This window comes from Heliangelus exortis, chromosome 17, assembly GCF_036169615.1.
Source record: "Heliangelus exortis chromosome 17, bHelExo1.hap1, whole genome shotgun sequence".
NCBI classification, from domain to species: Eukaryota; Metazoa; Chordata; class Aves; order Apodiformes; family Trochilidae; genus Heliangelus; species Heliangelus exortis.
Window position 1 is genome coordinate 8,733,146 of NC_092438.1, and position 26,618 is coordinate 8,759,763.

Here is a 26,618-nt window from a genome sequence, read left to right on the forward strand (position 1 = left end):
GCTCTAGCACTGAGCCTGGCCAAAGGGTTTCCCAATCCTTGGGTGGTTGCAGCACTGAGGGAAGAGAGTAACACACTAGTTTAGTCTCGGTTTTTTTGCTGCTCCTTCACCTCCTTTTTTATTTTTTTAATTATTATTTTTATTGTTTGGGCCACTCAGTATTCTGGGCTTTGTGTGAACTGCTGCATTCCCAGCCTGGCTATGGCCAAGGGACTTCTCCCTGGGAGCTGTGTGTGCAGCAGTGGCACCAGAACCCACCCCTCCTGGCATTCATGGTGGCGAGAAATATTTCAGACTTGGGGTGGGAGGGAGAGCGTGGGGAGACAACAAAACTTGTGTGAATCAGCTCCAAGCACCACTTCCAGCTGCTCTGGCCCAGCAAACTGGAATATTTGTGGGAAACGAACATAAAAGTGGCCGAATCTCAGGGCTTGAGCAATGCACACAGAGCTCCAGCTGCAGCTTTGGGACTTGCCCATCCCATTGCTGGGAGAGGAGAGCTCTGGGTCCCTGTGGGGGCACGAGCTGCATCCCACCACCTCTGTGCAGCTGCAGACCACTAAATCCCCCCCTAACACCATCTGTCTTGGAGCCAAGAACAGCACAAGGGTGTGCAGGGCAGCCCCCCCTAAAAGCAGTTCCCAGCCATCCTACATCATTTTCTTCACCTTCCTACCACTTGCCTCCCCTGCATCCCTTGGAGGTGGTTAAAAGAAATACCCCCCTAGCCAGTCAGAGTTTATATTTCTCTTCCTGACTTTTAAGACCAGCCTTGAATCGATCATACCCAATTCCCTTCCACCCCCACACCCTCGCCCCTTCACCCCCTGCCTGGGCTCCAGCACTCCTGGTGCTTCTGCTCTGCCTAAGCCATGCAGCAGGGCCAGCTCTGCTCCTGTAGCCTTTTGGCAAGCTGAGAGTGGAGGAGGAGATGGATTGAGCATCTTAAAAGCAGCTGGAAACACTTCCCATGGCACTGCTGGGTGAGCCCCATGAAGCTGCAGCACTTCTGTATGGCCCTGCTCCCAGTCCTTCCTTCCTCCTCCTCGGTGGATGTGTCCTCCACCATCCCCCCAAACAACAGTGGCTACACCAAGGAGGACAGTGGTGGGTTGGTGGCTGTCCTTGCCAAGGCCAGGGGACAAAGCAGCAATGGCACTGCTTAGCAAAGTGGCATCATGCTGGCTGATGCTCCAAAGAAGCCTGGGGATCACCCCCTCCCCTTATTTAGGGGGGCACAGGGAGGGTTGCTGAGATAGAGGCTGCTGGAGATGGGAGGGTCCATGCTGGCTCCCTGCCCAAGCAGCTCATCCACTTTCCCCAGAGCTGCTGTGTTTGCAGAGGATCCTGAGTGAGTGAGTGATTTATGGGGTGCAAGCACCAGGTCCCACGGTGTTCTGCTGGTGGGAAGAGGAAGTGGATGGGAGAAGGGCTCCAGCATCTGCAACACCTCAGAGTGAGAAGGGAGCTGGGCTTCCTCCCACTTCTCTCACGGACTGAAGTGGGATTTAAAAAAAAAAAAAAAAATCTCTGAGCAGGAGTTTTTGCTGAGGTCATGGTGTGAAATGCTGCCTGCTCCAGGCAAAGGCCTTCCTGCATGCAGAGCCAAGGCAAACCACCCTCAGTCCTGCCTGCAGGAACAGAGGAAAAGTCCTTCTGCTCCTGCCACCATCCATTCTCTATCCTCTGCACAACAGCATGAGGCCACAGCAGTGTGACCTCCTGCTCCATCACAGTGGCCTCAGGTGGCCACAGCCCCTCCTGCCCACGCCTGGCCACACAAGGCAGTGAAGGCTGCTGGCAATTCTGCCAGATGGTCACATCCCTCTGCACCATGGTGCTGTGACCCACAGAGTGCATCCAGGCAGGGTTGCAAATGTGGGGTGCAGAGGAGCCTTGCTGAGCCCTTGGCTGGACTACAGCATCTCTCCTTGTCCTGTCACTGCCTCTCCTTTAAAACCCTTCCAGCTGCCAAGAGCAGGACTTCAGCATCCCCATGTGGTCAGACAGCTCTGAGCTCTCTGTTCAGGCTTTTCTTTCAAGCCTCTGGGCCAGCAGATACTTGGCTACCTGGCCTGGCACAGTGCAAGGAGTGGCCATGGCCTCCTGGAAACAGCTGTGGTGCAGCTGGGAGGTGGGGGGTGTCATTCCCTGGGGAGAGGTGTTCTTCAGAAGGTGTAGAAGAGATAAGATGCAGTTTTGGCTGCTTGATGCCTTCCCTGGACACCTGGGGAGCAGAGTCCTGATGAGACCCTATCAAAGGAGAGCTGTGAGTGCAGCCTATGAAGGAAGCAGGGCAGATGCAGGCTGCAGGCTCAGCAGCAGATGCTGTATACACAGTGCCACCTTTGGCACAAAGCAACTACTATTTCCCATCCCAAGAGGTGACAGAAAATAGAGGCCTATAGCTGGTAACTTTTTCCCAGTGAGCACACCACAGCCACCAGCTCTGCTCCTGGTTTTCCAGCTGCCAACCCACCACCAGCTCCCGGAGGCAAGGCTCCTGTTAGCACAGATCCAGAGGAACAAATACCTTTGAAAGCATCTCCCCAGGGCATCCCTCCCTGCCCTATCTTCAAGGACAGAGATCTAAGGGACCACTACTGAAGGCTGAGCAGAAGGTAAAGTTTAACCAAACACAGACTTCACCTTCCTCTCTCTTTGCTCCCAGCTCTGCTTTGCTCAGGGAAGAGCCTTACCCTGCTCCTGTGGGGAGAGGAGCTGTGGAGCAGGGTAAGCAAAGGCTGTGGCTGGAAAGCACTGGGAAAGGTCACTGGGCAGGTGGCCCCTGCATGGTCCCATCCCTGGGGAGAGTCCATCAACCTGGTAAAATATTTATGTGCTGACTCTGAGGCTTTCTTTTCCTTCACACCATCAGATTCCCTTGGCTGCTCCCCGAGCTCTTTGCACCAGAGACCAGGTTCAATCAGCTCAGAGCAGGGATGAAGATGGATAACATGGGTTCCTCCTTTTCTGGGGGAAAAAAACAAAATGAGAGGAGGCAAATCTGTCAATTATTAGTAAAGGGAGGAAAACTGGTGTCCATTGAGGGTGAAAGTCAGCAAAAAGCCTTCTGTGGGTCTGGGCTTTACCAATGGGCAGGATGCCAGAGGTCAGGGGAGGGTTTCAATCATACAAATACACAAAGTACTTAAAACCCCACAGCATTAACAAAGCCAGAGTTAAATCCTTGTTTTGCTCAGCCCAGCCTTCCAGGGAAACAGCACATACCTGTGTGCACCCACTGGCATGGGGAGTGGGGCAGGACCAGGGGTACCAAGGAGGAGGGTGCCCAGGGGCCCAGCTCAGGTCATGGGCCTACAGGATGTTGTCCCCTCTGTGGCCCTCAAACTGGCTCTGTCCCTTGGTGGTGACATCCGGGGTCATCATTTGGTCCTCACAGCATCACTGGGTAGTTTGGGAGCTTTCTGCCTTAATCCAATAGTATTCAGCATGGATGGAGCTACCTGCTGTCACCAACCCATTCCAAGGGGTTTTTCCACGTCCCTTCCCACCCCACAGAGCTTTCCTCTTCCCCAGTGACCTGCACTCCTGCATGAGGAGCTGCTGTGCTTCCCCATCCCAGGGGCTGAGTTGTGCTGCAGGAGCATCCAAGAGATGTTGTTTGGCTTTACCACAGCTTGGGATGGGAGGAGTTTCCCAAAAACCTGCAGCTGGAGGGCAACAGGGGCAGCTGAAGGCAACAACAGCACAGGATGGAGGCAGGAAACCAATCCACAATGGCTCCTATTCCTTCCCTCTTCTATTAGCTATTTATAACTCTATTACCCACCCTCACTTCATGGATCTGCCATGATGTATGAAAGGTAAAAAAAAATCAGGTATGTTTATGAAAAGGAAAAAAAAAAGGATAAAAGAAGAATTAATAAATAGGAGGAATGGTTTTAAATCGTTTATTTTTAAAACATGAAACCCAAGCTGAATAGAAACCACAGAAATTACATTTAGGTTTTTTGTTTAGTATTTGCAAACCAAAAAGTTACAGTAAAAAATAGCTACATTACAATCAATAGAACTACAGAATTAAAAGTAAAGATACAAAAATGGGCTCAATCCTCTTTAACCCTCACAATTTAAAAACATTTTGGGTAAGTGCAGGAACACTTGAAAGAAACTAGCAGGTCCAAAGTTTTAAAAAAAATTATATATATTTATATATTATATATGTATATAAAGTGGTATGATATACAACCATTATGGTTAAGAAGAAAAAAAAAAAAAACCAACAGAAAAGTTACAGAAAGGCCAGGTACATGTTCATCATTAGGTTTCTGTGCACAGCGTCCAAGAAAATAAACTTCCCTCTGAATGGTGTGACTGAAACTCATGGGGCCTCCCATTACCAAGGGACCTGAGGCACACGATGTGAGGGCTGGGCACCTGGACCCAATGCAGAGGACAATGAAAGAAATGAAGATTTTGGGGACTTCAGTGGCTCCCTGGGTGGAGGCCACCGGAGAAATCTTGGTGTGAGATTAGAAGAGGAAGAGGAAGGAAGGAGGTGGGAATTGCATAGTGAGGAGCAATGTGGTATCAAATATGCAGAGCACCTAAGAGCTTCATGCTACAGTTAATCCTCTTTAGGAAAGGAATACTTTGAACTTTCTGGTTGTACATCAATTTATGTTCCACTTTGTTCACAGGGGCTGGGTGAGCACCAGGAAGCTCCAGGCCACCAGTAACCCATCCCTTCTCTCTCCCAGTTGGGCAACATGCTCACCATCACAGCTTGGCAGGAGATACTGCTCTGCCCCCCCCTAAAAGCACACAACATTTGGTAGCCATCTAGGAGCCACCACCAAAACATCCCACACATCTGCTGGGCCTCCTTGGAATGCCTAGGGAAGCCATCCATAGCATGCACACAAATCTTTTCTAGAAAAGGGGAGGAGGCCGTGCTGAGAGAAGGTACCTGGTTAAAGGTACAGATCAAGTCCTGTCGGGTCTTTTCTCTCAAGGTTTTAGTTCTACTCCCTGGTATCTGCCTGGAGGGCTTTTCCCCTCCCACACAGAGATGTTCACTCAGTTCCACTGGCAGACTTGCTGAGCTGGGGAAGACCCTGATTTCTCCTTGGTCCCTAGGTACGAAATACTTCAAAGCCCCTTCCCCACCCCATCCAAAGGCAAAGGCACCCACCCACCCCCTCTACCTCTGAATCAGCAGTGGGGAGCCAGAATCATCAAGTCAAGACACTTCTCTCTTCTTCAAAGGACTCAGCATGGTGTTTGAGCTGCTGCTAGAAGGAAGGAGAAGGTGGGACCAGAAGTGAAACGTGGGTTTCTCCACACAGGTACCTGTACCTTGCTCTTAGGGGTTTCCACCCACTCCTGTCTGCTGTTACCCTGCAGCACCCAGAGCTCTCATGAGTGATGGTTAAGCAGCCCCCTGAGAAACGGTTTGCTCTCAACAAGGCCAAACTTTTTGTGTGAACACTCTGTATTTTCAGGGAACTGCTATGGAAATCCTAGCTTAGGATCACTTATAACCCCATACACTGTGTCCCCCTCAGAGCACTCCAATGAACACCCTTGCATCTTGGCTGAGATGACTGTACACGGAAAATTAACACCTACCAAATGAAAACTTAAAAAGGACAGGAGGGGAAGGGAGCACTCCATCCTTCACATTTGGATACATGAACCCTTTTATCAGCACATAAAATGAACTCAGTTTAATAATACATACAGGATACAAACACTACAGTTATATTCCCAAGACAGCACAAGAAATTCACAGCCAAGTCTTGATTCGATTTCCTTTACAGTTACAATGCAGTCTTGAACACTGGACACAAGAGTCCAACATGCTATTTACATTTCACATTGTGGAGATGTTTGTGTGCTTGGAAGAGTTCTCAGTTCGAAAAGAAAGTGTCATTCACACATGATGATGCAGTGGAAATAAACCAAGCCAACCAGACAAGCCAATGACCACATTTGTGCTTCTGAAAAAGTAACATGAAGTGTCTTCACCAATGCAGTCACCTTCACCTGGACAAGCTGCCTTCCAGTTTGCAGTCAGCAAGGTGTCCAGAGGCCAATCTCACCTCCCCTGAATTCTGGACCCTTTTGCTAGCAACCAGTAACACGAGCAATGTTCTGATAAGGTCAGCTGGAACACACCAAGTGATATGGCATTTTGTCACATTAAAAACACAGACACACTGGAAGAGAGAGAAGTCTCAACAGCTTTACCTCCCACAGCTTGAAGAGCTGGGACCCCCTCAACCATGAATGCCATCCTGAACAGATGAGTCTTTGCCAGATAGCACCTGCTGTTCACCCCAGAGGGAGGCACAGAGTCTGGGAGATCTTTGCTTTCAGAAGTCCACTCCTCAGACAAAATGTGACCATACGGATGAGGCTGATTACGCCGCAGCCATAAGAAGAGGCAAAGGCCATCTGTTCTTCAGCAGATCTGTTCAGATCAGCCTGCAGAAATGCCACACTGTTGCTCAAGGTTCCAGTAAAAAAAAAAAAAAAGAAAAAAAAAAAAGAAAAAAAAAAAAAGGTAATAATAATAAACCAAAAGAAACCCATTTGTCTGTGTTTCCTATCCAGCGCTCTGCACAGCATGCAGTGGGGCAGCAGAGTTCCAGGATGCTTTACAAAAGTGCAATATCCATGTCAAGTAAAGGAAGTGTTGGCTGGACAAAGGTACACAGCTCACACTGCAGTCACGTTATGCTGGCCTCCAGAAAGCAAAATCTTGTCCCTGTAACATCCTTTCCAGTTATATTTTGAAGTCACAGAGCACGGATCTCCACATCTGTGCCTTGCTGCGAGCCCCAAAGGTTGTCAGAAGTTGTTCTGGGTGTTACGAGTGGCTGCTGTGCCAAACCTTGGAAAGAAGCAGGTCAAGGTGGCTGCTCTGTTAGATGCTAGAAACAAAAAGGCATAGGCTTGCTTCCCTGTTATCCCTGCTGGTACTGACAGTACCACTGTAACAATTTAGATCCACTCCAAAGTACAGCCACACGCATGTTTGGGATGCACACTGTATACATAAAATCAATATACAGAAGCACTTGTTTTCACACGGTTCCCCACACCCTCCAGCCTTCAAAACAACTGACTTCAATGAGTAGGACCAGGCCACAGATTTTAGGGCAGCTCCCCAAAAGCTGCTAGTGTAAGTAGCAACCCAAGTACATCCTTGCAAAGAGAGATGATCACAGAATGATGGCAGAACAACTCAATCTTAATAGGGATTATATGGCTCTTTGTTTGAAGTGAGGGGAAGGTTCAGTTCCCCCCATACAGCAGTTGCATGCTTTGTGCCCTGCAAGATAACCATGCCACATGCTTGCACACCTGGGTCTTCTGGTAGGCTTTGCAATAGGGTGTAAACCTGGTGCTCATGAGCCACAGTGTCCCCTCCATACCACCTGTGAGCACATGTCCCTGCCCTAGCTATTTGATAATGTAGAGGTATGTTTCAGTGTGAAGCCCATAAACGTTTGAGAGGGCACACTCAGTCCTGAGCAAGAAAATCCTGCTCCCAGAGATTTATGGTAAAGGGTGAAGTTTTCTCCAAAGCCTTCTCTTCCTGTCTGCACACTGGTGACTCCTCCCTGTCTCCCTCACTCCTTTGAACAAGAATAGTTGGCCTACACCTTTTGCAGCCTATTAGTGGTTTCTATCTTAAGAAGAGTCCCAAAGCTTGCTCTGCCACGGAGCTGCTACCATTCTACAGCAGATACCATCACCCTAACTATCTACCTGCTAGGAGCAACTCCTACCTCACTGCAAGAAGGCAACTGACTTGAGTAAAGGCAGATTGGTAGGTTCTGTGCCCCAGACAGCAAACGTGGAGTAAACAGACATTGACTCTGAACATCACTGAGGTGAAGACTGACTGACTGCCAATGGCTCAACTCCAGTTTGAGAGATGTTTCCCACCTTATTTACTCTGACAGTTATTTGATACGATGCTCAGCAGCTCCACTAAGATGCTCTTGCCCAGAGGTAAAAAGACAAAAAGGAACAGTTACTCTCCTGAAAGGGCAGCACTCAGCAGTACCTCCTGAGAAGCAGTCTCTCCTCTTCCAGTAGGAAGCTGTCAGTGCCCTGTGGAGCACTGCTCTTCAGTGGAAAGTACAGCACCAATGGAGGATGTTGCCCTCTGCAGGCACCCAGCTGCCCCTTTGCAAGCCTTGTTCTGCCTCATGTCTATAAAAATGCCATAAATGTGCCTTGATAAGGTCAGATAGTGGTTAACAACACGCCTTGGAAAAAAAAAAAAACAAAAAAAAAGAAAGAAAGAAAGAAAACAGAATAAAATAAAAACCTGTTCTGACAGTTGCAATGTTCTCCAGGTATCATCCAGGTTTCTGGTTCCGGAACACAGAAGAAGACAGACTGATGATCTTGTGAGTTTGTTAGGACTGAGGTTTCAAAAAAACACCTCCAATGCCAGCTCAGCAACCCTGTGCTGTAAATTGCAATGTTTTTTAAAAGGAAAGAAAAGAAAAAGTCCAGCAGAATTCACAGGTGACTCCTGCAGGGAGAGCTTGCATTCATTAGAAGTCCACTGGTGCTTCCAGTCTCTTGCATTTGCAAGCTGACTGTCCCATAAGATCTAGCATCAGAGAGCTGAAACTCTTTAGTGCAAAAATACCCCCTCCCAAATAAGTCTTGTCCTGGAAAAATTTGGCACCAAGTGGGTGGCTGGCTCCTGTTTGATCTGCGTGTCAGCCTGGTAAAAGCAGCACCCAGAATGTCATCTGCAAGTACCTGGGCTTCCCTGATGGAGCAGAGAGGTCAGGGTCAGAGCAATGGATAGGGTAGCTGATGGGTGCTGGGACCCCCCTGCTCCTCGAGGATTCACACGCTAGAGATAGTGGGAAAGAAAAAGGCATTTTCTTAATGGATATTTAAAAAAAAAAAGTAGTGGAATGATTTGCTCTAGAAGAGCCCCAAACTCCCAAATTACAGTGGAAAAGCAGTGACACCACAAGGCAGGAGCTTTCCTCCTCCTCTCTCCCTGGCAAGGGACCAGAGGACCCCCACCAAAAGGCTGCATCGTGCCTTGGCTCAGCACTCCCTCGTTGTACACTGGGTCCTGGGCACCAAACCTCTGCTTCTTCAGTGTTGGACAGGCTGCTGATCCCACTGCAGAAGTGAAGAAGATCTACCACCATCTTTCACTGAGTCCCTTCTGGGGAGCAGAGAGGGAAAAAAGGGGGCAGAAGATATTCACCAACTTTTTTCTGCTGGGCTGCTCTAAGAAGTTGGCCCCAGGCAGGTGGCCCCAGCTTCTGGCCTGGGTGCTCTCAGAGTTGCTTGCACGTGTGCTTCCTCTCTCTCACACATCATGTACAACAAGGTGAAGGCTTAAATTCAAAAGGGGCTTCCACTCCAGTGGGCAGGTAGCAGGTTGGAGAGGGTGGTCTGGTCTGGAGAAACAGATGGAGCTGCACTGGATTTTGGGCAGAACAGCAGGATTGTTCTACGAGGACAGCACAGGGGCACAGCAGTTGGCACATTGTTTAGTCTGACTGCACGTGTGGGGTTTTAGTTGTTTTTTTTTTTTTTTTTTTGCTTTCATTTTTTCATTTTAATGCACACTGCCAGCATCTGGACGAGGTTGGTTGGTGGCGAGGTATTTGGCTCTCATGCTGGAAGTGTACTAGAGGAAGAAAAAAACAAACAAACAAACAAACAAACAAAAAAAAACAACAAAAGAGAACACAGAAGTAAGTCTGAATGACTAATATAAACACAGAACCACAGATCATGACCATCTCCCACCATAAAATGGTTTGTATTTACAGCAAGCTTATCAAGGAGCTGCTGGCTTGGTCTCAGGGTTCAGCCTGAGCATCACACTGTCAGCCTGCTGCAGGGATGCTGGTCAGGGCAGCACAGATGGACTAATAATTTACCCAAGCACTCTGCACAGAAGGAAATCCAATCCTCAGGAGTCAAAATATGCCATAGTCTGCTTAGGACAAGAGAGGAACATGGAAGTGATGCAGATGTAAAACCCCAGCTCACACCTTCATCCTCTCTTAGTCACGTTGTTGCTTTCAGCCATGCCAGAAAGGAGGCTGAAAAGACACTGGGTGTACACTGCATGTTGATATTTCATTTTATGGCAATGAGGGCATCAGAAGACTTCATGTGTCACAGATGGGCAGTTTGAAAGAAAAGGGTGGAAGAATGACTCTTTGCACAACTTACACCCAAGAAAGAACAGCCCCTCTCAGGCTGGAAAAAGGCTGCCATCAAACAAGATGGGTTTAGCTAACAGTTATCAGATAGTTAATAATCCACCCTGGCTTAGGATCCAACCTGTGAACCATGCAGCAGTAGAAAAATCTCCAGTTTAGGGGTGAGAGAAGAAAGTCAGAAAGATGATTTTGGGGGTGAGGTTTTTTTCTCCTTTATTTTCTTTCTTATTCTAAGCAAGGCAATGCAAAACAGCTCCCAGAAGCAACTGAGGTAACATATGCCACTCAGCTTTGAAAAATGAGCTGAAAAGCAAATAAATAATACCTGGCAGTAAGAACAAAAGACTTTGCCTCTTTATGCCAATATGCTCAATGCCTTCATCAACAGCCACATTACTGCTTCTGGGATTCTGCTCCCATGATCCTAACAACCAAGTAATGAGGACAGACATTTTATTCCTCTTTTTATACCAGCTAGAGCTTGAATAATTCTGTAATCTTACTTCTTAAGAGTGCTCTTCAGCATACTGACTTTTTATCACCTTTAAAATTGAACCACATAGAATAGCTGGTTAAACTGGCAAGGAGACAACTGAAAGGCAGTTCTCCCACCAGGAGGGATGATTTACCTTGCCCACTGGGGAAGAACATTATGAGGCATCTTTAGGAGCTCAAAAGCTCAGCTGTGCCAAGGGGTTTTGGGGGAATTAACAGCATTTTATCAGTATTCCTTTAAAGACTGACCCAGGGTGAAACTCTGCATGATGGAAGAGAAAAAAGGATGCTTTGGCAGAGCTGACCCCATGGGTACAACATGAAGACACCTATGGCTTATTTAGGCAATCACCTTTTAGTGTCTTCTATAACTGTAAAACTTTCTGCAGAACATGGATCTTAATATAAAACCCTGGCCCAGAAATGGCTTCTATATTTAGAAGACAAAGGATACATCTGTTCTTTCTCTTTTTAAGATGTATTTTTTTGCCAGCGAGAAGGAATAAGGTAGAAAATACCAAGCTGAGCCAGTTTAAGGACTATAATCTACACAGTTTATTAAATGTGATTACTGATTCAGAAATGAAGTTTAGAACATTGTTAAAACATATGAGACTAACCCAACAGGCTAAGAGAGGCTTTGCCTTCTAAGAACTTTGCTCATAGAGTAAGTAGGGCATGGTGCTGGTAGTGAAATGCAGAAGTGACCAGCCAAGCATCATGCTGAGAAGAGAGTCTTAGAAGGAAAAATGCATTTGATTGCTCATTTTCCATTTGTACTCCATGTGATGTGACAGGAGATGAGCATGACCAGAGAACTTCCAAGTGCTAAGGTTTTGTAAGAAGTATTTAGAAAAAAAAAATAATCTCAGATTGTGGAAGATTATTGTGCATCTTCTTGAACAAGTCATATAGGTTCAGCACACAACATGAAAAATCAACTTTCTTTAGAGCATTAAAATCAAGAAGGGCTACTTGATGAACTGCTTTTCAAGGATGTACAAAGTACACCCATCACGGAGGGAGAAGCCAAAGACTTTACTCCATCCTCCACCAAGAAAACACCCCACATTTTAAGTGTCACTAAAACAAAGTAATCAGGAACACAAGATTTGGACAGTCAATCAGAGGACATTTTATATTCAAACCTACCTGCAATCCACCACAATGAACAAATCAAGACTCAAGAGCAGTCAGAGTTAGGGCTGATGTTCTCTCCTTAACTCAGGGTTTTTGCACTTTTGTACATTTTCCCATTTCAGTTTGAACAAGTTCCTCCTTATTTAAAGTGTATTTTTAATGACCAAGTATGACTGAAACCTGGAAGTAGAGAGCTACCATTTCACTGCACATCTTATAACCAGTGCAACTCAACCTGGATGCACTGGATCTCCAGTCACACTCCAAGCACCAATGCTCTGCTCCACTTGCTGCTGACAGCAGAGCCTCAGCAAAGTCCTTCAGTGCATCCTCTGCTGGGAAGCAGAGAAAAAATGCTGTGGAACACACAGATCCAAACATCTGGACAGGCCAGCAGATGAAGATGTATCAGCAGATGCTTGCCAGTCACACAGATATGAAACCAAACTCAATTATCCACAGTTAAAATAACTAAATTTTTAGCTCCTTTAAAAGTAATTCTAACGACTTAAAGCCTGAGCACAATTCAGAGCTGAGGAGGTCTTGGACTCTACTCTAAGGTAACCTGGATACAGTCTCTAACACAGCTACAGGTATACACTTGCATTTAGTTTTCTTTAAAGAGGAGCTTTCATAGAAGGTTAAAGAACATGCACAATGCAGTCATTCTTCCAGTGCTCTTGCTGGAAGTGCCCACGTGCCTATACACCCTCATTTACCCTTTGAAAAACAGCACAGAGGACAAGTTTCAACCCATACCTTCACCACCCTTTCAGCTACCCTAAAAAGAGTACCTAAAAGACTTCTTGTTACCATTTCTCCTGGTGGCTTGTGCTATTCAACACAGCACACCTCTCAGTCACTTACCAGCCAGCTAGGACAAACACAGCTGATTGCACACAGGTTTATTTTTCTATTTCTCCAAAGGAAAAAAAAAAAAAAAAAGTCTCTCCTTCCTATTCAGCTTTGTTAAGGTATAAGTTTTCATAGGTATGGTTTGCCAGCACATACTAGTTGGGTGCTTAACACATATAAGCCAGTGTACAAAGGAATCATTGGTTGCAGAGAAAATAAATAATGGGAATGATCAGTTAATTTTAGAGGCCATAAATTCTACCAGGTTCTGTGAACTGTGCAGCCCATGAGTACTTCACATGTACTATGCTGGAAGATCACTTACCATATGAAAACATGACTGAATATAAACCATTTACTATTTGTGGTTAAAAACCCACATGTATCTCTCTCCAGCTGCCCTGACTTTGATTTCCTGCCAGAGCTATTCAGGTAATCCAATAAAGACCAAAGCTTTTGGATTCAAGCTCTAAAGGCTGACCCACCTCCCAGATAGGTAGAGCACAGTAAACACACAGGGTTTGGTATCTTTGTGTATGGGAGGTACAAGATGCAGGGAAGCAGCAAATTCCAGCCAGTGGGTTCTGAATTCAAAGGTATTTAAGCTTTCAAAAGGCAAAAGAACAGACCTTCATTTTGCTTTGTTTGTTTTTAAAGTCTTGGAAAGAATGCAATGCCTTTTTCTGAGCCCTGCAGCCAGCCACATTAAACTCTGGGTGTGATCTTAGCTAAACAGAAAATGGTGCAGACTGAGATCAGGGTTTCAGCCCAGAGGAGATTTCAGGTCCAGAATCAAGACACTTCAATTTCCACCCACCCCAACAAGCAATGTTTTATCTCAGACCCCTCTAACAGTGCCACAATACCCCCTGCAGGAACCAAAAAGCAGAGAAACCACCATAAGCTGATGCCCAAGAGCAGTCTTGGCAAAATTAAGACGGAAGAAAGTTGTGGCCCTTTCAAGGGTGGTAGCACCATGCTTCAAGACAGCTTTGTTTGCATTCATGCACCAGGACAGAGGGCATCAAGACACCAGATTCAGACAGCACCCTTCCCAACATGCCACAAGGCAGGCAGACAAACAGCAAGAGGCAGCAAGAATGAAGATCAAGCAGCAACAGGATGGGAAGGAATCCGATTCAAAGCTGACAAAAGTCCCAACAAGAAGAGCAGAAAAGAAGGAAAAGCAGCTTTCTGGGCACGTATTTCTGGGAACAGAAAGTAAGATGCAATCAAAGGTCATTGATTGCATGAGCCAAAAGCTGTGGGCTTTCTGTGCCAACTGGAACTAACACCTTCCAGTCCCTGAAGTTCCCTTGAAGGAGCATTGGCCTTCATACCAGGGGAGTTGCCTGGTAGCTCAAATAATTCAACCAAGCTAAAAAACTACAAGGCTTAATGCAGACACCTACTCTGTCTGTAGGCACGTGGCTTTGTCATGGACCACTATGAGGGAAGAAACATTGGCTGTCTTGGAAAACATCAGCAACTACAACCCATGAGGCATTTGGACAGGGACCCTGTTCACAGAGTCTGTGGGACATGGAGGGGATGATTTGGACACACACAGGACAAACAAAACGGTAAAAGGTTTTGAAACAGAATGAAACAGATCTTAGTGTTTATGTCTGGACCCCTAGGCAAGTATTTTTTAGACTTGCTCCTTTTCAACTTAAAATGCAAGGATAAAAGGAGAAGCTGCACACAGATCTAACAAGCAATGAAGTAAATCTTCAGGACAGGCCATCATTGCCAAATAGGATCTTTCAACAAATTAAAAATCCTACCAAGGAGCTAAAAGCTTGTGGCAGGTAAATATCAGTGGTTTGGGACATATGGTGTTATGACCAGTCAAGAGAAACAGAACAGCAATAGGGCTCAAGGGAAGCAAAAAGCTGAACTAAGACAACCAGTCCCAACTGAAAATCTGCTAGATTGGTTCTCTGTACTTCTAGAAAATGGCTTCTTGTGATGGGAGAACTTCTACTCTGCATTTGAAGTGCAAAGTAAGTTCTCCATTCGAGCAGCACTCGGTAGTAAGCGTTCAAGCACCCAGTAGTAAGTGTTCAAGTGTGGACTTAAGAGTTGGAGCTGCTGGGAGTCAGCTTTTGTGAGGCATGGGTGCCAGCAACCCTCAGAACGTGCACCAGAAGCCTTCCCGAGGTTGAAAGCTCTCCTGGAGTCTGCGCCAGAGCGGAAACCGATTTTAATTTTACCCCTTGGCAGGAGGGAATGGGGTGGGAGGTGCAGAGGGGAAGGAATGTGAAGAAATCAAAGGCACTGGCCTGGGATAAAGAGTGCAGGGATGAAGGGGGTGGTTGGGAGCGGAGAAAGGGTTGAGCAAGAAGGACCTTTTTTTTTTTTTTTTTTTTTTCCAGTACCTGTTCCATTTGCGGGCGCTGTTACCAGTATGTCCGTGCACTGTCCGAGGGTTTAAGCTGCCAGCTCATATGGCTGCTACTGTCCATGGCAGCCAAATACAACTGTGATGACGCAAGAAAGAGAGAGAAAAAGAGAGTGCAGCCTCAACGTGCATGAAAAACACAGTGCAAGCAAGTGAAACGCTGTGGTGTGTGTGTCAGCGACAAGGTGGGCTCTACAACCCTAAGGGAATAACAGCCCTGGGGCAAGAAGGAGAAAACAGAAGGAATGAGAGAAGGCAAAAAAAACCAACCAAACAAACCAACAAACAAACAAAAAGCCAGGAAAAGTAACGGACAAACAATGCAGCAGGATCATCACATCTTAGTTTTCACCATTTCTTCAAAGAAACCTACATAGGATATATATACATATATACATATATATATATATATATATCAGCCCTGCTACCCACTGGACTTAATCTGCTTAGATGGCTATCCCCCTCTCCTCCCCCCCAAAAAGAGGCAGGGCTATGTGCATTGGCATTCCCTTTTCATCTCTCTCCTCCCACAGGTCATTTCCTATGAAAAGTTACAATTTCTTCTGCCTCAGTATGGTCTCAGCCACTTGCTATGGAGAGCTTCAAATATAGAAATCCCAGCAAAGCTCCCTTCCCTGCTAACTGCCAAGACAAGAACAGACAGTACTTCTCTTCACTGCCCATCTACTGGGTCTCTCCAGAAAACACCTTTATCCTGTAGCCTGCTCCTTTTCTATAGGTGCAGTGCTGCACTCTTCCTCCTCCCCCAGCTCCTGCAGTTCCCTCTAGCCTGGACTGATGGCTGTCAAGTCAAGTTACTCTGAGAAAAAAAATAAAATCTCATCTTAACCTTACTCTCAGAAACCAGCCTAAGGCACCAGGACTCAGACCCCCCCCTCAGGGTATTAATGCAAACAGTGACTGCAGAACCAGGGAACTTCTTGCATAACTGAAGCCCTCATGGAAAGGAATGTCCCCTGGCTGCAGGGCAAGGGGAAGTAGGATCTTGGATCTACAGATATCAAATGAAGATGTGCCTTGGCAGTGCCAGAGGGACAGTGCCCTTCCCATATCAAGCAACACCAGCAGGAAAGCATTTGCCACATGCGTGGAACAGCAGCTCTTCTCCTGAGACCATCTCATTGCTGAGAGCAGATAATGCTACCAGAGCTGGAGATCAGACTACCACCAGGGATCAGGAAAAACTCTTTGTGAGGCTTGAAAGAGGTCTGGCCAAGTACAAAGACAAGGATCAACTCTCCACTTTTGTCACTTTCTCTATTGCAAGATGAACTGATCCTTCTGAAGTGAAACCAGGAGTGTGATGTCCTCTTTTGCACCGTATTTCCTACTCCTTTAGCCTCCAACCTCCTCTTCCTCCCCTTCCCATGAATCTGAAAACCATGCACCACAGAGTGTATTTTCTTTACCTGGTTGATTGTTAAGCATGCTACTACTCATCCTCTGTAATAACACCACCAAGTTAGTGAGCACTGTGAGCATGTTCTCCAAGCTCAGGTGTAAGGAAGGCTTTACAGGATCCCGTGAAGGAGGGCAAGATTCATCTAGTTCTTACAGACATGAAGGCAAGCCCCTGTTTTATCCAGCACACAGAAATGGCTATCAGGCCACTCCAGATACCAAAACCTTCCACGAAAGTTGTTTTGTTTTGGTTTTCCTCCATAGGAAATTAAATACAAAAATAGATTTCTAAAGAAAGTAAAACAGTTGTGAAATAAAGGTTTAAAAAAAAAAATCTCAACAAAAAAAATAATACAGGTTTCATCCTATCAGCTCTTTAGGGTAGATTAAGGAGAGAGGTTCAGCGATAACTCTGAATTTACTGTTTTAACAGGTTTCTTTTTAAACTTGAGGACACAATGCCACAGATTGCAAGTACACTGCATGCAAGTGAATCATCCTGCTGAAGTCACCCACCAAGATACTCATGCACTTCAGTGGTGGCAGGACTGGGCCCATAGCATTACCAGTGTTAAGAGACTGAGTTTTATTCTTTTTATGTGCAACGTCCACGTGCACAGCAGGTTTTACTCTCCATGGCAGGTGAGACGTGAGTTCTCTATTCAAATTGTTGCTATTTATGGGCCAGATCCTGTGTTTGGCTGCACAATCAGCTCCCTTGAGAGTATACAGCAGTGGTAAATGTGTATTCCCCAAAGATGCTGAAGCAGAGAGGAGCAGTAAAGAGAGACTTACTGAGGGAGGTGGGGACTCCCGGCCAATGAGCGGGGTATTCTCGCAACGGGGGTTCTGGAAATTTGCATTCTGGCTCCTAGGAAAGGAAGACACACATGGTAACAGGGGGTAGGTGCCATGCTTCTCTGGACATCTCTGATGGTGACGTGGGTCAGAGCATCTGCACCCCCAAAACTACCCTCTCAGGTCAGTCTCCCTGTTTCCTTACAGAGAGTTTCAAGTTTCCTTACAGGCCAAGTGGGTTCTCTTTGTCACACATAGACACAAAACTGGCATTATTTTCCTCAGATTAAGCACTGTCTTTATATTCTTACTCAGATGGGTCCACACTGAATCATGGCAGGTTATTTAAAAATAGATCTGTGTGAAAATCTGCCTCCCCGCAGCGTCAGAACTGCCAAGCTGCAGGAGTGGAGATAAAATGAGGACAAAGTCTAAGGGGAAGAACAAAATGAGGTGCCAGCCTAAAAAAGATGGGCCCTCAAGGTTGTCCAAGGGAATCAAGCACTTCTGGAGAAAGCTCTAAGATCCCACCTGGACTTCGTAGCTCCAGACTGCAACAGATGTCAGAGCTGACTTAAAGTATTGTGGAAGAACAGAGACTACAGATTATGTCTTGGCTCTCAGAAGACTTAAAATCTTCTGGCAAGACTGCTCTGTCTGAAGAATTAAATCTTCTAGTGTTCAGAATCATTGTGCAATAAGGATTCCAGACAATACCTTCCTTTTTCTCTCTAGACAGATTTCTACATTCTGGAGCATGCTGTCTAGTACCACTCTTTCTACTGCAGCCCTTTTAAGCTACTGCATTTACAGGGAGAAGGGAAATCAGGAAACAGCCCTTTAGGTAAAATTCTTCATTGCTTTCTACTGCTTGGTCACAGGCACCAGCATCACAACAGAAATGGGAGTGAAGCAAAGCTGGAGGAGCTGCAGTACAGGCTTTGTGCTGGGATACTCACATGTACTCTGTGACAGGAGCATTGCTGACTGTGTGTGCTGCTGCTGGAATGCTGGTCTCACTGCCATAACTACTCCCACAGCTATAGAGGCTGGGCATGTGCACTCTGTAAAGGTTATCATGTGTTTGTCTACTCCCTTGAACAGCTGATTCTTCTTCCCCATCATCATCTGAGCTTCTGCAAGAAGGAGAAAAAGTTCCTCCTAGAACTCTCCAATCACCCCACACGTAGGGTTTGCAGGAAATCACAGCAAGCCTAAGGAACCTCCCAACCATCTTCCACACCTCCACATTTATACCCATTTGGGATGGCTTAGGGTGGCAGTGTCAAACACAGCCTACACCACACTGACTCAGCCCTCCCACAGACACCATCTGGACTTTTACACTGTGTGGTACCCCACAGCCTTCCTACAGCCCTCTCTCAGGGCTTGGCACAATTCTGCACCTGTCCAGTCATACAGCCAAAGGATGGACACACATCCTGAAATAAACAGCATTTCAAAAAAAAAAAAAAAAAGAAAAAAAGGAAAAAGAGATACGTAAAAAAGAGATGTATAAAGCATCCTTTAAAACTGTGTCTTTCCATTACTTGTAGACATGTCCAAAGTTGCTGTGAACTTCTGTGAAGTCCTGCTCTGGTTATACAGTGTCTGCTTCAGCTTCTAGCAAAATCTCAAAAGTTTTTATAGAGACTAAGTTGCAACATCTGTGTCTACAGGCTTTCTTCTCTTAAAAATGCCAGGATTTAGATGAATTTTTATGCAGACCAAAGTCAGTTTGCCTGCTGGTTCCTTCCCCAATTCCTATAGTATTCCCTTGTAATATACACTGCTATTTTATCTCCCTAATTATGGGATGAAGCACCAAGTTTTAAAATCTATTTTAGCAACACTTAGAGCTAGTAAAATGTTCTACAGGAAAAACCTCATTGCTGGGGGAAACAGCATGGGCACTGACTGAACATCCCCAAACATCACCTGCAGCTTCTGTACCACGAGGTGGCACTGAAGATTTATTCAGGGAATTGCAGCCTGCACGGTCTCTTACAGGCAATAAATTCTGACATCCTCCACCTCCCCGGGGGGAGGCAGAGGAAGAAATGGCACCCAGGGGATTGGAAGAAGGAATCCTTCAGTTCATAGCAGCAGCTTGAGCCTTGCTGGGGGTAGGCAGCAGGGCAGAACATGAGGGACCACTGTGTAAACCTTTCTCCTTCAAATGGACAGACTACCAGGATCTTCTGGATAGTGGCTCTACAGCTGCATGTGGAAGAAGTAAGGAAATGAGGATTTTCTGAAGCATTACACTGATGCACTTCCCAAGGCTTTCCCTGCAGGCACTGCAAGCTTGGAGGTTTTTACCTTCCTGCCATTGTTCAGGATGTTTCATTTTACTTTGAACCTTGAGCCTGGGCTTAAAGCACCAAAATCATATTTCAGGATCACAGAAGAGAATTTGCTGCAGTCTACTGCTCTTCTGTGAGAACAGAAAACTCAGACCTATTATCACAGCTGCATGTGGTGCAGCAGCCACTCAAGTGAAGCCTTCTGAAGGTTTGCTCAAGACTTAACTGATCAACCTGGTTAACACCACTTCCACACAGCTCTGCTCTTAGGTGATTGCCACCAGTTTGCAAGTATTTCATCTGCCCATTCTACTGTCAACAAGACAGCTCCCAGTCTGCATTTGCTGTGCTCCTCAGTCACCCCAGCATGAGCCAAGCCAGGTGAGAACTGCTTCTCAGTCCAGTTCTCTTCCCCATAGTAAGACAAATGTCTCAAAACAATGCAAGGGAGGAATAGGTACTTTATAGGGGTGGTAAGTAGTCCAAGCATTACCTCTCTCTACAGCTATAATCATTAATCTCTGACTTGACTCACAGATGGACAGTGTACTGAGTAATCTGCACATGTAATATCCCACTGCAACAAGATTCAGATGTAAATATTAACCACAGCCAGAGCAAAAGCCAATAGAGTTTGGGTTTTTTTTCTGTTGGACCTGTGCTTATGGAGCCTCATCTCTCATACTCCTGGGATTATATGGGAAAGAGCTCCATATGCTCATAGGCACAAATCCAATAGGCAGTCTTCATTAAGAAAGAGCTCTACAATGCTACAGGATCTAAACCCTCTCTATACCTCTTGTGCTGCCAAGTGTGTGGGATGCTACACACAATGGAACTGAACATGAGGGCTGTGACAAAGGAGAAGAGAACCAGGTAGATGAGGCCTTCCACTCCATCATAGCAAAATCCCGTCAAAGCCTGGACATAATCCTGGAGAGAAAAAGGAGCAAAGTTTCCTGATCAGTAGAGAGTTAACATTGAACTCTAACTCAAAAGCCCTTCCTCTGGACTACATTCTCTGAAACAAACGAGGAGATTGTAGTCCCTTTTCTCTTTCTACTTTAATTTCAGGGACCCTCGAGCATTTTTTGTAACTGATTTAACCCTTATTTCCCCTCACAAAGCCCAGCTTGGATATAGACATGGAAATATTTTCAACCCCCACACAATAATACTTTAAGCAGGCAGATGGGGAAAAAGAGCAAGAAAACCCACGGCAGACATTACCACCTAACATAAGATCCCAACATTTTCATTAAGCCTCTCAGCTGCTTCACTGTGTCCCATTGTCCAAGAACGTTCTGTGTCTCTGCTTTCAGAGAGACAGCTGGACAGCAGTTATCCCAATGCTACAGTGCAGCAATCAGGCATTCCATGGGAAAGGCAACAAGTCTGGTGCTACAGGAAAAAAAAACCTGAAGGTCTGTAAAACCTTAGGGCTGCAGCTTGTAGATGTATAAAGAAATGTTATCTAGTTTCCTACGTTGATCTTTAAACAGCAAAAGCTAACTTGTTCCAAGTTCCCATTCTCCTTTCTACCAAGTCAATCAGTAAAAGCTGCTGGAAACTGTTTTGGCACATCAGAGATCTGAAACTCCAAGAAAATCAGTACACTTACAGGCTCTACAGCCCCTTTGTTCTTTCTTAGCTTAAGCCCAGCTCCTGAGTACTCACCAAATGCAGACTTCGACAGTCTACTAAAGCTGTCAGTTGCTGCAAGTTGATCTCTGTTGCATTTAAGACCTCCTGGATCCGAGTAAGATACTCCTGTAAGCAACAAGCTAATGATTATGCCAAGGAAATGGTTTAACAGGAGCTGATCTTCAGCTTCATACAAAGGCAGGGGAAGCCAGAAAGTACGGGGAAAGAAAACTTGAACAGAGTTACCTTGGAGGTGGGGTGGTCTCTGCTTGCTGACCTCATGAGTTCCATAACATCATCCTGCATTTCCACCAGAGCCTTGTGACTTCCTGACAGCTTCTGCTCAACACAAAACATGCAAAGTTTCAGCAGTTCAGGCCACAGAAAGCAAAAAAACTCCTGGGAAATAACAATTAAATCCTGCTCCCAAATGCTGAAGCATCATCGGTGTGAATGGTACCAGTTAAGAATGTCTCAACTGACATGGGTGCAGCTTCAACAGGGTTAAGTTTGACTTTTACCCACCTGGAAGTAGTACAGAGAGAAAGAAGAGGGGAAGGGAAGAATCAAAATGAAAAATAACAAAACACAAACACACACACACACACAAAAAACCCCATACACACAGCTGGAGCCAGCTTCAGGACAGAGAGAGGAATGAGAAACAGGAGACACAAAGGTCTCATGTTCTCACCAGAGCACAGCTGGGTTTTCCTACTAAATCAGGGGGCTGAGAAAGACTTAACATTAACACTAGAAGTTGTTTGTACTGGGGTGCAGCCTTCACATCCCATTGAAGAATCCTTGGGAATGTCACATGCATGTCAGGCTCTACTCAGCAACCCAAAATGCAACAGATGGCAACGGTGCATCATACCACAGCTTAAGTGTTCTTACCCCACCTTTTAAAACAGAGGAAGACAAGACTTGAAAAAATCCTAAATATAACTGGAGAAGCAGCTGGTGTCTGCCAAATGGTGGGTGGTGTGGGTTCACTCTGGCCTCTGATACATAAGACAAAGTTTGGGATGGGCCCAGGTGCTGTTCCTCAGCCCCCACACAAAAGAATAATGACTCACTTTTATACTTGAGGATACAAACCCTCCAACATCCAAGGGGTTTAAGAGGTGTATGTGAGAATCCCTCCCTCAACCACAGAAGTGTTTGCATTTTGGGAGTGGAGTGTTGCTACTATTTAATCCAAAAGAACCTACAAAAAGAGATTCAAAGCAGGAAGTATATAGCTTCCCAGCCTGGCATTAATGGTGTGTGCTCTGTCTCCATCTTGCTGCCCTTAGAAGAGTGCCAAGTAAACTGAGGTACCAGGAACAAAGCAATGGTTACCACATCACATCACACATGGACCCCTTTAGGAGGGCATCCTGGCCATGAAGTTTTGCAGCTAAGGATGAAAAAGCTGCTCCCTAAACCACAGTGCTGCCTCTTGCAGAGCTGGGAAGTAGCTGCCAAAGCTTTACCAACAGGTGGAGTGCTCCCTAAAGCTAACACCTTACAGCTTGCTGCATGCTGGCATCCAAAACCTTTATCCAATACCCTGCAGGATGCTGAGAAGGACTGAGGGGACTTAGGATGCTGACACTCACCTGCTGGAAAGGGTTGGGGTATCCAGCACTACAGCTCATGTAATAACGGAGAGTATCTACAAAGACAAAAGGAAAGAAAGTCACTCCAGAGAGAGCATTCCAGCTTTGTAGCATTTTAGGCCTCCCACAAGGGAGGTGTTAGGTTCTGAAAGCAATACACAAAATGAAAATGCAATATAAATGGAATCACTTCCCTCTGTCTGTGTAGGATTGCAGTGTAGGGATGGCACTAGAGAAAAGGATGTAAGGTGACTTTAGGGAGAAAAAAAAGATTTGATTTCTTTTTCTTTTTTTTTCTTCCCCAACAATAAAAGGCAATGGGGCTGCCCGACTTGAATAGTTTGATAAAACACCCAAAAAGTTTTGTTCAGATGTCAGCACTATCCACATTATAAACATAAGGCTCAGTCTAGGACAAATCCCACTGGATGCTTTATATCTGCAGATTCCAAGTGTCAGAATACCACTCTACCATCACCAGAAGCAACCACAGTCTGCTGCCCAGGGCAAAGAGCAAATAAAATATTCAACTTTCAGCCAGTTCAGTTCACTAGCTAGATCACTACCCAGCCACACAATATTGGCACAGGAGAGGCAGCAGTAGTGATAGAAATTCAGGCTGTTATGAATAATACCTGGAGGAACACACCACTGGGCCAAAGACAGGGTGAAAAAACACATCCCTATTCTACTACACCAAGCCTGATGTACTGCTTCCCAAGTGTACAAGTAGTTCAAGTGCTTGGAAAAACAAAACAAAAAAAAAAAGGACTTCTTCACAACTGGAGGTTCTTCTAACGCATGCAAGAGAGAATGGTTTTAGGCAGTGTTCTGTAGAAGAATGTAAGAAAGCCCTCCCAGTTCAAGAAAATAACAACTTTCAGTAATATTTGATAAAAATTATATCCCTTTAAAAGTAAAGTGAGAAAATGGATGGAAAACAAGTTCTTGTCTTTGACACATATTAGGGATGAACAAGTAAATAGTAGTCTGTTTTCTGATGGATGTCACTTGCACGCAATTAGATTTTAATTAGATGTTTTAATTAGAGTAATGAAAGAGCATATGACATGTTTTGCATCTCTTTTGATTTATGCAAAAAAAGTTATTTTTGATATTGAATCAATACTGCAGATCTGATCAATAGAGGAAGCTCTTCCCATGTATTAGGATACCAGCAACATGCTATCTGTTCAAGAGACCCCAGATCATTTGCTTCTAACATCCCAAAACTTAGTGCTAATAGTGAGTACCTCTATCAGTAACCACAGTACAGCAGAGATATCCTCAGATGGATCCTTTCTTCACTATGAGGGTGGTGAGAGACTGGAGGAGCTTGGCCAGAGAGGCCAAGAGAGGCTGTGGCTGCCCCATCCCTGGAAGTGTTCAAGGTCAGGTTGGATGGGGCCTGGAGCACCCAATGGGAGGTGTTCCTGTACATTCAGGGGGGTTGGAGCTGGATGATCTTTAAGGTCCCTTCCAACCCAAGCCAGTCTGGGATTCTGTGATAAACTTCTAGATCAGAGTGTTAAAATGCTCTGTTAGCATCGTCACCCATTTCATAGAACAGTTTGGGTTAGAGGGGACCTTAAGGATAATTTCCAGGCTTGAAGACAGTTTTATTTCTCCACATTCAGATGTGTATGAAACCAGTCTGGTGTCCTCACAAGCCTTCCAAAGCTATGGCCATGCACAAGTTACAAATACCAGACCTTCCCCTGCCATTCTCAATAATGCTATCAAGGGAGGGAGATCTGAAAAACCTGACCATCCAAATACCTTTAGATAATTTCTTAAACATTTACAGTTCCTCTTCAGATGATTGGGAGTGATCAGCTCAACAAAAGCAAGGGTGAAGCTGGCTCTGTGAAGACACGAAAAGCCCCAAAACACACACACAATCTGCATTTCCCTCCCCACTGCCATTCCTTTTCTCCATTCCTTTTCATCTTCTGCCTGTGACTTTCACTAACAGCATATTCCAGGCTGTAAAGTTATTCTAATCAGTCTCCAACTTAGAAATCAGTAAAAGGCAAAACCAAAAAGGAAGCAGACCTGCCTGTATCCTGCCTCTGCCGTGGTTCCCATAAATATTGAATGCACCTTTTGGCAAGCCAAGGCACTGGAGACCAAGTGCTACTACACAGCCTGTCTGCTCCTGCACGCTGGCAATGCAGCCTGACAGCTGTTATTTATAATTCATTAGCCTACTTTGGGGCAGCTTCTGCCAGCTGCTCCATCTCCCACCACCACTGCCTCTTGCTCTCAGATGACTTTTATCTTCCCAGCCAAGCCTCTGAAGAGCAATTAGCAAAATCTAGGCAGATAGGAGGGCAGCAAGAGCTGCTTTGTGTGCCTCACTTTGGACAGACCACACAACTGAGGGGCCACAGTTGTGGCCAAGGAAAGGACTGCTGCTCATAAATCACATCCAATGGCTACAGAAAATCAAATGAAAAAAGCACCTGTGCTGAGAGAAGAGCAGAGCAACACCAATCCACAGCACCACACCAAAAGGAGCTGGGATGTTGTCATTTATTCTAAATCAACAGATCCCTAAGAGTTTCTCTTGGGGTCCCAGAATGGTATCAGTTTTCCATTGCCTTTGTAGGTACACAAAGTTGTATGACATACCACTAAGACACAGCTCCAGAAATGGTTCCTTCCCAGCCTTCTGGGTCATCACTGGTGGGCAGATTACAGCTGAGAGTTCCTGATAGCATCAGGGAATGCAGCTTGTAAGACCAGGATAAAGATTGCTGGTTACAACTGAAGTGGAAAGCAGTGCAGTGAAAGAAGTGCTTCCCTTCCTTCACCCTGGAAGGCAGGATCAACACAGCTCTGTTGTGGTAGTGCTGGCTTTGCAGCTGACAAGTTTGACACTGTACATAAAACATGCTTTCCAAAATGGCAAAGCCAGCTGGAGCAGCTTTCCCCTGCACTGAACCCAGCATGCTAAGAGCTGTGGTGCTTTAAAGCTAAAGCTTAAGGCACTGAAGCTGCCTTCAGGTGATCCTGTGCTGCAAAGCCTGGAAATTAAAAGGAGTGTGACCCCCCATAGATGGCAAAGAACAGGAAGCATCTTCACCAGTGGAGATGATCCTGCACCATACCAAATCTCACATTTCTGTCCAGAACACAGCTATCCATATTCATCCATATTCACCCATCCATATTCACCCATCATCTGCACTCTGCTAACAGCTCCTGGCGATTTCTTTCTATAATTATCTTTCTGATCCATCTTCCTCTCAAGCAAAATTCCTAAAGATTGGACCTGATTTTTGAAGCCAGCCTTTAGGTGATCCAGCTCATAGGAGAAGGGTTAGGCAGGGTCACATCTGCCTCTGCCTTCTAGTGCCAGCAGCAATCCTCCTGACCCACTCTCTTGCTGAACAGGCAGTGTGGGAGCAGAAGGCAAGGAAGGGAACTACCCAAAATGCTTTATTTTTGCAAAGTCTGTTTTTCCTAGAAAGGAAAGTAGAACTGCCTGCTAAAGACAGCTTCAGCTGCTAGAACTGCTTATTGCTTCTGCATCCATGGAGACTATGTGCTTCAAAGCTCAGCCAAAATGCAAAAATGGCATTATGCACCCACCAGAAGGCAGACAGAAGGTCTGTAGGGTAAAGAGCAACCAGATAAAAAGATCCTAGTTAAAAAAAAAAAACACAACTAAATAAATACCCACACCCAGAATAGCTTTCCCCAGCCCTTTTTCATCTCTACTTGAGCATTCTCCAAGCAGCTTGCATTT

General features: G+C 45.6%; 1 protein-coding gene across 3 annotated transcripts in view; it reads right to left on the bottom strand.

The window, feature by feature from the left end:
- Nucleotides 1-3,900: 3,900 nt before the first annotated feature.
- TTYH3 (tweety family member 3) overlaps nucleotides 3,901-26,618 on the bottom strand; it is a 77,064-nt gene continuing 54,346 nt past the window's right edge. Inside the window, exons 8-15 of one of the 3 annotated variants that reach the window (XM_071761516.1) lie at nucleotides 22,865-22,920; nucleotides 21,507-21,599; nucleotides 21,294-21,386; nucleotides 20,413-20,549; nucleotides 18,270-18,446; nucleotides 17,308-17,383; nucleotides 15,068-15,169; nucleotides 3,901-9,652 (exon numbers count right to left, since the gene is read on the bottom strand). In XM_071761516.1, coding sequence (XP_071617617.1) covers nucleotides 15,089-15,169; nucleotides 17,308-17,383; nucleotides 18,270-18,446; nucleotides 20,413-20,549; nucleotides 21,294-21,386; nucleotides 21,507-21,599; nucleotides 22,865-22,920 — 713 coding nt within the window. In that variant the 3' untranslated portion in view covers nucleotides 3,901-9,652; nucleotides 15,068-15,088. The other 2 variants (XM_071761517.1, XM_071761515.1) reach the window with 2 other exon arrangements.